Source organism: Panulirus ornatus, chromosome 58, assembly GCF_036320965.1.
Source record: "Panulirus ornatus isolate Po-2019 chromosome 58, ASM3632096v1, whole genome shotgun sequence".
In the NCBI taxonomy this organism is placed as follows: Eukaryota; Metazoa; Arthropoda; class Malacostraca; order Decapoda; family Palinuridae; genus Panulirus; species Panulirus ornatus.
Genome location: NC_092281.1, coordinates 27,723,263 through 27,735,967, shown reverse-complemented (window position 1 = coordinate 27,735,967; position 12,705 = coordinate 27,723,263). Strand labels below are relative to the sequence as shown.

The 12,705-nt window shown below is 47.2% G+C and overlaps 1 protein-coding gene across 1 annotated transcript in view; it reads left to right on the top strand.

Annotated features, from left to right (window-relative positions):
• The window catches only part of LOC139766693 (hippocampus abundant transcript 1 protein), a 237,412-nt gene that overhangs the window by 153,781 nt on the left and 70,926 nt on the right, over nucleotides 1-12,705 (top strand). The window contains exon 2 of the mRNA XM_071695614.1: nucleotides 3,827-3,922. Coding sequence (XP_071551715.1) covers nucleotides 3,827-3,922 — 96 coding nt within the window. The remainder of the gene's footprint in view (nucleotides 1-3,826; nucleotides 3,923-12,705) is intronic.

Here is a 12,705-nt window from a genome sequence, read left to right as displayed (position 1 = left end):
TTTGGTCTGTTCATAATCAACGGGAAGGACAAACCGGTTCATTATATTTATACCACAGCCTAATTCGGGCGACAGCAATATCATGGTGTCTTCCTATCTTGTTAGTGGAATATATATATATATATATATATATATATATATATATATATATATATATATATATATATATATATATATATAGTTCTTGAAGCTAGATATTAAGGTAGTTCATGGATGATATATTTCTTTTAAGTTCTTTCTCTTGTAAGGCTGGTCGCTCGAAGGGAGACCCAAGTTAATAAGTTATATCCCACAAGGCCCGTGGTTTTGGTAGTTCGTCAGCCTTATTATGCATTCTGGAATGAATCTTTAGTGTGCGCTGGGATCTAAAAAGCCACACCACTTAACACTTGGTGACTACCCACGCATTTGGATCACCAAGGGACAGTAAGGGAGTGGACAGCGATTGGTAAATAGCCAATATTAGTTAATAATTGACCGTAGTAGCCAGTCGCACCTTCTGACGACGTGTCTTTTCTACTGGCCCAGACCGCCCTCGGCCGACAGGTGCGCCACGCCATCCCTCTTACTCCTGGCTGGGGGGGAGGCCATGTCCCTCGCACCTGTGGCCCTGGTAGGGTGTGTGCTGCACCAAGTGCCTGCCATGATGATTTGATCAAAGGAAAATGCTCGTAGTTTGGAAGAGAATGACTTTGATGTCTCCATCTTCCACGGTCCTCCGCCAGCGTGGGCTGATGGCTGGCCTGTTAGCATTCAGGTTGTGCCGAGCGAGACGTTAAGGAAAGTGAGCTTCTTTGCCGAGCTGTAAAGCAGGCGAGGAAGCACCAAATATCCTAATATGAATTAGTGAATGTGAATCTTTCAGTGTATGGAAGTGTGATGCTCTTGTATGACGTGCAGGTTAAATGTGGAGCTGAGACAGTTGATACAATGCTGGTGTGTGAAGTTGTGTTTGCAGTTAGGGATCAGATGGGGTGGGGACGTTGTTTATGTGGAGGGGATACTGCAGCCATGTGTTTGTTATGTCATTTGAAGAGCCTGCACGTCTTGGTCGGCCTTGTGTTGTGTGTTGTGGCAGTGAACGTGTATGACGAATGTTAGAACCTTCAGCCTAAACTGTTATGACCCCTTCACCACAACGGTATCTTCCATCCTTGGGTATTTTACCCCGGCCGTATAACATGATCCGTGAGAGAGTCATTTGGAAGTCCAGTCACTTCGCACCGTCGTGTTGAAGGTGCAAGTGACCGATGTTGTGTGGCTGGCGAGTGTTGGACTGGTGGTGAGGTGAGCGGTGAGGTAGCTGTAGTGGGCACTGTGGTGGGGGAGTGAGCAGCTGTACGACCCAGACCAGCGGTACCAGGATGGTTCGGCAGTATTGACGAGTGTGTGTGTGTGTTTGTGTGTGCCGGGGACATGACCTCAGTGCTGTGTTAGTGTTGGAGGTGTTGGCGAGTGTTGCGTTAGTGGTGGTGGGAGACGGCAGTACCTTGTGTGTGTGTGTGTGTGTGTGTGTGTGTGTGTGTGTGTGTGTGTGTGTGTGTGTGTTAGGGATGTTGGGGTAAGCGAATGTTTCATAGCTTGCAGAGGCATCTACCGTGTTTCCTGAAATAACACAGACCATCTATCGTGGTCTCTCTCTCTCTCTCTCTCTCTCTCTCTCTCTCTCTCTCTCTCTCTCTCTCTCTCTCTCTCTCTCTCTCTCTCTCTCTCTCTCAGCTCTGCCACTGGGAGGGCCGGAAGCGATGCTATTGCAGGAGATCCGTTTTCCACCGCAATGTGTTGAATCTGCCATGCATGCTGAAAGTAACAAGATAGTGAGAGGGCAAGATGTCGTCGCCGCTACATCAGTGCTGGGCTGTTAGCGCTAAGGCCACTGTAGAGATGACGTTCAGCATATGAATTGTATGTAAAATCTGGGGCCAGAGATGTGGACACAGTTAAGACCACTATGTCTTACCCTAAAAGGAATAGAATCCTTTTAGGAATAGATCTGAATACTCCTTGCATGAAATTGCACGACACTTTAGTATTGCTGATGTTACGTGAAATTTTAAGACCTTCCACTTTTGATATTTATGAGTGAAATATTAGAAAAAAAAAACAGCGTCTTTAATAAACCAACTTTGTAACAGCTGTGACGGTGTGACAATAGAGCCTTTGTGACGTCTGAAGTCTCTTGCCCCACCGCAGACCGGAGGAGCAGGTCGGCCGACACGGTAATGTAGCCGGCTGGTGTGAGCGACAGAATCTAATGGTTCACTAAGCCAGGGAACCAACGGGTATGAGATGGGTGGTGGCGACGCCAGCGAGCGAACACTGGAGCCCGTGTGCTGCTGTAGTGGTGCGTCGAGTTGCTGTGTTGTGTTGCTGAGCCGGCCATCATCCGGATAGGGCAGTGTTGTGTTGTGTTGCTGAAGTGTTGTGGCCGTGTGTGATGTGTGGGTTTTGTGTGTCCCCATGGTTACATTTTACTTGTGATGTGATGTGACATTTGAGCGACAGATCACTGTATTCACAATCTCATGATCACTGTATTCACAATCTCATGATCACTGTATTCACAATCTCATGATCACTGTATTCACAATCTCATGATCACTGTATTCACAATCTCATGATCACTGTATTCACAATCTCATGATCACTGTATTGACAGTCTCATGATCACTGTATTGACAGTCTCATGATCACTGTATTCACAATCTCATGATCACTGTATTCACAATCTCATGATCACTGTATTCACAATCTCATGATCACTGTATTGACAGTCTCATGATCACTGTATTGACAGTCTCATGATCACTGTATTCACAATCTCATGATCACTGTATTGACAGTCTCATGATCACTGTATTCACAATCTCATGATCACTGTATTCACAATCTCATGATCACTGTATTCACAATCACATGATCACTGTATTGACAGTCTCATGATCACTGTATTCACAATCACATGATCACTGTATTGACAGTCTCATGATCACTGTATTCACAATCTCATGATCACTGTATTGACAGTCTCATGATCACTGTATTCACAATCTCATGATCACTGTATTGACAGTCTCATGATCACTGTATTCACAATCTCATCATCACCGTATTGACAGTCTCATGATCACTGTATTCACAATCTCATGATCACTGTATTGACAGTCTCATGATCACTGTATTGACAGTCTCATGATCACTATATTCACCTTCATCGTACATGTTAATTGTATATATGTGTGATTCAGAAAAGCAAGTAATTATTTTCCTGTATTTAACAGTAGGGAAAAATTACGTATGTGTGTACGTGTATATACATCAAATCCTTTTCCATAGAGTTCCTGGGAACTCCTCCCGTCACTGTTAAACATCACAGTGACACAAGTAACAGATACAGTAACTCGAGAGTACCACTGTGAGAGGGGACGACATGTGTTGCAATCTGTTTCATTCGTCCAGTAGTTGTCGTGTATAAGTCTGCATGAATGTTTCATTTCCCTCTGGTGTTCGCTGGTAATAACTTCAACAACTTTCACTCCCGCTTTTCTCTTGTCGTTCGTTTCGTTAGTTGTCATGCGCGCGCACATCTCTCTCTCTCTCTCTCTCTCTCTCTCTCTCTCTCTCTCTCTCTCTCTCTCTCTCTCTCTCTCTCTCTCTCTCTCTCTCTCTCTCACACACACACACTCATTACACACCTTGTCTTTCAGTCTCCCCAGTGTTGTCTCATTGTGTTGCGTGGTTAATAATTGGTGAGGGAAGAGGAGGGTAGGGTATTCAGTGTGTTGCTGCAGTACGGTAACAGATGTTCGTCTTTTTTGTGTTGCAGAGCTCGGGCATCGGGGAGGCGAGTGTGTACCACGCGCTGGTGGTCATCTTCCTGGAGTTCTTTGCCTGGGGCCTCCTCACGTCGCCCATGATCACCGTAAGTACCCCACCCCGTCTCTTGTGACGTTCCTCACCTGGTCTGCCCCAGCCTGGCGCGACGCGGCTCCTGCTCACTGTGGTGGGCCGGCGCCCGTCACTACCTCCTCTTACCCTTTTCCCTTCTCGCCTCTCTCCTCCTCCTCCTCCATGTGCAGTTAGCTACAAGCGCCCCATACCAGCTGCACTACTGTCTTGTAGCCTTAGATACATCTAGTTATAAGTGAGATGCTTCACGTAACACTTGATATTTGTGTTCAGGGTCTCACGTCCACAAGGTTTACTTTGGTAATAATTTATATAAACCAGTTCCTTATAGACCCAGTCCTTTGAGGTGATGCCTTATGTAGACCAGTTATATGTGGTTATGCATTATGTAGACCTAATCATTTGTGATAGTACTTTATGTAGACCAGTTATATGTGGTTATGCTTTATGTAGACCTAATCACTTGTGGTAGTACTTTATGTAGACCAGGTATATGTGGTTATGCTTTACGTAGACCCACTCGGTTGTATGTAGACTTAAGTATTTGTGGTTATGCTGTATATAGTCCAGGTCATGTATGGTAATACTTTATGGAAACCTCTTGCTTGTGGTTATGCTTTATATCAGTGGTTTATTTCTGGTAACACTGCATGGTTATCTAGTGAACTGAGTAGTACTAATTTACTGAGACTTGATTATTTGTGTAATGCTTTTGCTAGACTAATTATTTCCAGCTATATTCGTAAAATTGAAGACCCGGTATGTTTGTGATAATTCTTTATGTAAATCAGTTACATGTTTATTTATCATGTAGATTTAGTTGTTTGTGGAAATGTATTAACGTAAATTAGTTATGTTGATATATTATGTAGACTTGGTTATTTGTGGTAATACATGGCGTAGACCAGCTAATTATAAATGCGTTATTTAGATACTGGTGTTAACACACGTTAATAATTGTTGACCAGTTAATTAAACGTAGATTTATATAAATACATGAGTAATTGCATAACTCCAATGGGGTCTGAGAAAGACCCATTGTGACCCCTGTAATCCTTTTGCGCTGCCGCTCACAGGATGAGCATGGGGTACACAGTGAATTTGCCGGGGTGATACCGCCACAGATGAAATCAAGTTATGCTATAAGTTATGTAAGTTGTAATTTAACTTGAAAGCCGAGACCAGGTCCCCCGGATGTTTTTTACGCACCCTTGTATCCTCCTCAGTGCAGACCACGCTGAACAGAGCGCCGGGGTAGGTGTATCCTCGTCTGCATTGCAAATCACACAGAGTAGAGTACCCAGAACAATCCCCGGCTGCCTAGCAACGCACAAGCACTCGACACCAACACAACGAAAACTTGGGAGTCTCTCTCTCTCTCTCTCTCTCTCTCTCTCTCTCTCTCTCTCTCTCTCTCTCTCTCTCTCTCTCTCTCTCTTATTACAGTCCGCAGCATCAGTATGCACCCACGGGAGGAGCAAGGGGTGCGCGCAGTGGCAGACTTGCACACATCTTGCTGTTGATGTCATATATATTATATACCCAGCCCGGGAACTCTACCTGACCATGTCTCTCCTTAGCTACCGTGAGCTTGCAGCCGACACGTGTCTTTGGTTTTTCCTGTACTGGATCTTGTAGCGTCCCAGCAGATGTGTGTTAGGTTAATGGTCTTCAAGGCTTCAGGATTGTCCCCTCGTGTGTTAGGTTAAATGGTCGTCAAGGCTTCAGGATTGTCCCCTCGTGTGTTAGGTTAAATGGTCGTCAAGGCTTCAGGATTGTCCCCTCGTGTGTTAGGTTAATGGTCGTCAAGGCTTCAGGATTGTCCCCTCGTGTGTTAGGTTAAATGGTCGTCAAGGCTTCAGGATTGTCCCCTCGTGTGTTAGGTTAATGGTCGTCAAGGCTTCAGGATTGTCCCCTCGTGTGTTAGGTTAAATGGTCGTCAAGGCTTCAGGATTGTCCCCTCGTGTGTTAGGTTAAATGGTCGTCAAGGCTTCAGGATTGTCCCCTCGTGTGTTAGGTTAATGGTCGTCAAGGCTTCAGGATTGTCCCCTCGTGTGTTAGGTTAAATGGTCGTCAAGGCTTCAGGATTGTCCCCTCGTGTGTTAGGTTAATGGTCGTCAAGGCTTCAGGATTGTCCCCTCTCTCAGTAGGTTTGGTTGTATATATAAATGTATGAGAGTTTTGGTCTGGCTATCAGTGAGTAGTTTCCCTTGAGACTCGCTACCTTATGAGCGAATCTACCCGGGAGTTCGTGAATAATTAACTTTTTTTTTCTTTAGTTTAGGGGAAATTTTGTGCACTCGCCCTACCTCCCTGTCTTCGTCAGTCGAGAAATATGGGCTACAGCCCGAGGCCCTGTCCGTAACACGTTACCGGGAAGATATATTAATACTTTGGGAGGTGAGGTTGGGTGGGTGAGGGTGCGTAACGCGGTGTGTTGTTTGGGAGGGTTGAATTACTGACGGTGTTGAGCGCTGCGTTTGTACCCATGTCAGCAGTTAAGGCAGAGGAGGTGTGGGAGTGAGTGACTCGTTCAAGGGGATGGATCGGAGTGTGGCGGAGCTGTTAGTGATGTGGGGTAGGGGAGTCCGCCAGAGTAAACCACTCGTGCGTTACCACACATGGATGGGTCAGCTGGACCCCGGGACGTGTATTTTTAACCCAGTTGGATCCCCCGTATCGTCAAGACTCCCAAATACTTTGATCCCAGTGGGATATAACCGTATCCGCTGGACTGCGCTACTTTTATCTCAGCGAGATTACCTTATCAGCTGGACCCCCGAGTACTTTCATCCTGCCTGGGTTACGTTACCAGCTGGTGCCTCACGTGTGTAGGGCCGGGGCGTCGGTAGTGATAACGTGGACGGTATTACCAGGCGTGTTGCCTCACCTGGCCAGCAGGCAGGACAGAGATACGAGTGTGCACTGGTTGCTGACGTCATGGCCAGAGATATGCTCGAAGCCGTCCTCTGCTTGACGTCAGCGTTGGTGACACGCCCTGGTCACCAGCCCCGCCTCGAACTCGGGTCACCTGCCCCGCCTCGAACCCGGGTCACCTGCCCCGCCTCGAATCCGGGTCACCTGCCTCGCCTCGAACCCGGGTCAACATCCCAGCCTGGCACCTAGGTCATCCCCCCAACCTACTACCCAGGTCACTAGCTCTCTTCTACCCAGGTTGCCAGTCCTGCCTGCCACCTAGGTCAACACCCCTGTCTCTCTCTCTCTCCCAGGTCACCATGTCTTCCTCCGAGCCAGATCGCCAGCTCCGCCCCACCCAGGAGTTAGTGCTCACCCCTGCCTTCCCTCCCCAGATATACTGGCCCTCCCTCCCTCCCTCCCTTCCTCCCTCCCCTGACTTTTTACCTAAGAGTTGTCCAGATTAAAGTTTGGCCCAGATAGTCATCATTATGTTTGGGCCACGTAATGAAGTATCTAGACGCTGTGTGCCGTGCAAACTCGGCGTCTCTCTCTCTCTCTCTCTCTCTCTCTCTCTCTCTCTCTCTCTCTCTCTCTCTCTCTCTCTCTCTCTCGTTATGCCTGGTGTTGCGACGCACACCCGACACGGCCGTGGGAGTCTTTGAGATTCGCACACGGGAGGTGAACGCGGGCCGCCACGAATTACGTGTGCGTGTACGTATTTGTTCATCAGGAGAGGAGCGTGTCCCAGTGTGCTGAGCCAGGCCAACCGCGAGACTTGATTATGTTGGGCGTCTCCTCAGTAAACATGTGTGGCTGCCGGCGGGCGAGGAGAGGTCTGGGGGGAAGGCAGTGTAATTGCGGTTGGTCAGTGCTGGCCGCTGCACCGGTGACCTGCATTGCTTGCCGCTGCAGCGGTGACCTGCGCTCCACGCCAGGCCTCGCCTCCTGAAAGAGGGAATCGGTTTTTTTGATTCAGTCTTCCCCGCCGTGGTTGACCATTGGCAGTGGATGGTATTGTGGCCCTGTCATTGGGAATGTTCGTGCGTGTGTCTTTGCGTGTGTGTCTGTGTGTGTGTGTGAGAGAGAGAGAGAGAGAGAGAGAGAGAGAGAGAAAGAGAGAGAGAGTATATTAGTGTGTGGTACACACCATCATACCGGCTGCCACGAGTTGGGAGGGATTGTGTATAGAGGCAGTGGTTGTGAGGTGGAGCGGTGGATTTTGTATTGTGGCTGGAAGGGGTTAGAGGTGGACTTCACAGTTCCACCCAGGGTCTGTGCTGGGTGGAAGGTCGAGCCATCTGATGTAGAGGATGATGATGAGGAAAGTCGTAGCTTATCCCCGGGGTTATTGTGAAAGTCTTTCCTTAGTCCTGAGGGTTCCTGGGGAAAGTCTTGGCTTATTCCAGGGAATTGATGGTGAAAGTCTCGGGATATTCTCTGGGGTTGATGTTGAAAGTCTCAGGATATTCTCTGGGGTTGGTGGTGAAAGTCTTAGGTTATTCTCTAGGGTTGGTGGTGCAAGTCTTAGGATATTCTCTGGGGTTGGTGGTGAAAGTCTTAGGTTATTCTCTAGGGTTGGTGGTGAAAGTCTTAGGGTATTCTCTAGGGTTGGTGGTGAAAGTCTTAGGGTATTCTCTAGGGTTGGTGGTGAAAGTCTTAGGTTATTCCCAGGGGTTGGTGGTGAAAGTCTTAGGTTATTCTCTAGGGTTGGTGGTGAAAGTCATAGGTTTATTCTCTGGGGTTAGTAGTGAAAGTCTTAGGTTATTCCCAGGGGTTGGAGGTGAAAGTCTTGGGATATTCTTGGCGGTTGGCGGTGAAAGTCTTAGGTTATTCCAGGGGGTTGATGGTATAAGTTGCACGTTAGCCCTGAGAGTTGTTGGTGAAAGTCTCAAAAATCTTGTGAAAATTTCGTGACCATGGACACTGTTATCGGCCGACTCTGGTGTAGGCAGGGGCAGGAACGGTGACACGGTAGGGTCAACAGTAGGGAGCAGGGGAGCCAGAGAGCACGGCGGAGCCAGCAGTGGGGAGCAGGGGAGCCAGAGAGCACGGCAGAGGTCAGCAGCAGGGAGCAGGGGAGCCAGAGAGCACGGCGGAGCCAGCAGTAGGGAGCAGGGGAGCTAGAGAGCACGGCGGAGCCAGCAGAAGGGAGCAGGGGAGCCAGAGAGCACGGCGAAGCCAGCAGTAGGGAGCAGGGGAACCAGAGAGCTAGGCGGAGCCAGCAGTGGGGAGCAGGGGAGCCAGAGGGCACGGCGAAGCCAGCAGAGGTCAGCAGTGGAGCCAGAGGGCACTGCGGAGCCAGCGAAGGTGTCCTGGCCGACGAAGGCCTTTTGTGACCTTTGTGAATCATTTTTTTTGGGGGGGAGGATGCCGGTCACAGGATGACCGTTGGCTACACAGTGAAGTGGCCGCGGACGCCGGCACAAATCAGTCAAGGTATCATGGAGTCAGCAGAGGAGAGAGTGGACCTGGAGTCGCATGAAGGGCCGCCAGCCACCGTGGAGATGGCTTTGAAGGAGTGCCGGGGTCAGCAGTGAGGAGGAACTGTTGAGTCAGTGAGGATGGCGGGGAGAGTGACCTGGTGTGCACAGTAGACACTTAGCTGTAGACATCGGTTACTCTGGTTCATCCCCACACGGAACCTTCTTGTGGCATCTGGTGGTGTCACATATAGATGCTCCTGATTGTGGAGAGAATAATGTGTATTGATGTTGTATGATGCGTTTTTGGTGTAATGATGATAATAATAATAATAATAATGATGAGAAATGTGAGAAATACTTAGAAAAGCAAATGGATTTGTATGTAGCATTTATGGATCTGGAGAAGGCATATGATAGAGTTGATAGAGATGCTCTGTGGAAGGTATTAAGAATATATGGTGTGGGAGGCAAGTTGTTAGAAGCAGTGAAAAGTTTTTATCGAGGATGTAAGGCATGTGTACGTGTAGGAAGAGAGGAAAGTGATTGGTTCTCAGTGAATGTAGGTTTGCGGCAGGGGTGTGTGATGTCTCCATGGTTGTTTAATTTGTTTATGGATGGGGTTGTTAGGGAGGTGAATGCAAGAATTTTGGAAAGGGGCAAGTATGAAGTCTGTTGTGGATGAGAGAGCTTGGGAAGTGAGTCAGTTGTTCGCTGATGATACAGCGCTGGTGGCTGATTCATGTTAGAAACTGCAGAAGCTTGTGACTGAGTTTGGTAAAGTGTGTGAAAGAAGAAAGTTAAGAGTAAATGTGAATAAGAGCAAGGTTATTAGGTACAGTAGGGTTGAGGGTCAAGTCAATTGGGAGGTAAGTTTGAATGGAGAAAAACTGGAGGAAGTAAAGTGTTTTAGATATCTGGGAGTGGATCTGGCAGCGGATGGAAGCGGAAGTGAATCATAGGGTGGGGGAGGGGGCGAAAATCCTGGGAGCATTGAAGAATGTATGGAAGTCGAGAACATTATCTCGGAAAGCAAAAATGGGTATGTTTGAAGGAATAGTGGTTCCAACAATGTTGTATGGTTGCGAGGCGTGGGCTATGGATAGAGTTGTGCGCAGGAGGGTGGATGTGCTGGAAATGAGATGTTTGAGGACAATGTGTGGTGTGAGGTGGTTTGATCGAGTAAGTAATGTAAGGGTAAGAGAGATGTGTGGAAATAAAAAGAGCGTGGTTGAGAGAGCAGAAGAGGGTGCTTTGAAATGGTTTGGGCACATGGAGAGAATGAGTGAGGAAAGATTGACCAAGAGGATATATGTGTCGGAGGTGGAGGGAACGAGGAGAAGTGGGAGACCAAATTGGAGGTGGAAAGATGGAGTGAAAAAGATTTTGTGTGATCGGGGCCTGAACATGCAGGAGGGTGAAAGGCGGGCAAGGAATAGAGTGAATTGGATCGATGTGGTATACCGGGATTGACGTGCTGTCAGTGGATTGAATCAGGGCACGTGAAGCGTCTGGGGTAAACCATGGAAAGTTGTGTGGGGCCTGGATGTGGAAAGGGAGCTGTGATTTCGGGCATTATTGCATGACAACTGGAGACTGAGTGTGAACGAATGGAGCCTTTGTTATCGTTTCCTAGCGCTACCTCGCACACATGAGGGGGAGGGGGATGGTATTCCATGTGTGGCGAGGTGGCGATGGGCATGAATAAAGGCAGACAGTGTGAATTGTGTGCATGGGTATATATGTATGTGTCTGTGTGTGTATATATATGTGTACATTGAGATGTATAGGTATGTATATTTGCGTGTGTGGACGTGTGTGTATATACATGTGTATGGGGGTGGGTTGGGCCATTTCTTTCTTTCTGTTTCCTTTCGCTACCTCGCAAATGCGGGAGACAGCGCCAAAGCAAAATGATAATAATAATAAATGATAATAATGATAATAATGATGATAATTATTTTTATTATTATTATTATTATTATTATTATTATTACTATTATTATTATTATTATTATTATTATTATTATTATTATTATTATTATTATTATTATTGTTGTTGTTGTTATTATTACTATTATTATTATTATGATTAAGTACTTTGATTATAGTCCAGGTTTCCAAGAAACAGGGCTACATCGATCTGTGTGTGTGTGTGTGTGTGTGAAAATATCATATGTGCTTACCTTAACACTGAAGGAAATGTCACAGTATTATTGTGTCACATTTTAGCATTACTTCGTCTTGTCGTGATTTCTTATAGATCTCGTAACTTTCTAATATTTTTTTTGGTAATATACCAGATGTCATTGTCGGGTATGGCTCATTGCGAAAAGAAAATGTCCCATTCAAAAGGCGGAGTGGAGGACAGAAATTGACTGGGTGAGATACTGTGTGTCAACATAGAGTTGCGACAACCTGAAGTGCGTTATCGTCTGTGTCATGGATGGGCAATGTGGAGGTGGTTGGGGTAGGGCCAGGCGCGACGCCTCACACCGTCTGTCCTCCAGCACATCGCTCTATAAATAGTGTTTGTGGCGCAGCGCAGTCATCTCTTCCTCTCAGTAAATTTTAACCGGCGAGCGTGTGCCTTAGTCCTCCCTCCTCGTGGGAGTCCCCACGTCATTGCTTGTCAGCCGCGTTAGTGCGTGTGCGCGTGTCCTCGCGTTGCGCATAAAAATGAGTGCTGGATACCTTTCCCTCATGTGTGTTGTGGTAGGAGCTTCCTCGCCCCACAGTTGAAGTACGGCCGTCCCACCATATAGTCCTTGGTCCACGTGAATAATGAGTAAAGAAATAATAATTATATATATATATATATATATATATATATATATATATATATATATATATATATATATATATATATATATATATATCCCTGGGGAAAGGGGAGAAAGAATACTTCCCACGTATTCCCTGCGTGTCGTAGAAAGCGACTAAAAGGGGAGGGAGCGGGGGGCTGGAAATCCTCCCCTCTCTCTCTTTTTTTTTTTTCTCCAAAAGAAAGAACAGAGAAGGGGCCAGGTGAGGATATTCCCTCAAAGGCCCAGCCCTCTGTTCTTAACGCTACCTCGCTAACGTGGGAAATGGCGAATAGTTTGAAAAAAAAAAAAAATATATATATATAATCAGCCATGGGTAATGTGGACACTTGAGCGCGGGGTGTGATGTGTGACCAAGGGGAGACTGGATTGTCGTGTGTATGGTGTAGGCGACCAAGACTGCCGGGGACTTGGGGTAAGATTTGTGCGTATGCCGGTGTCCTGGTGTTGTCCTTACGTCCAGTGTTGTCTGTGTGTGTGTGTTGTGATATGCTCAGCAGCCGCACCGTACCTTCCTGCTCAGTGTCCGTGGGGTACTGTCCTGCTCAGGGGCCGTGCCGTACTGTCCTGCTCAGGGGCCGTGCCGTACTGTCCTGCTTAAGGGCCGTGACTTACTGTCCTGCTCAGGGGCC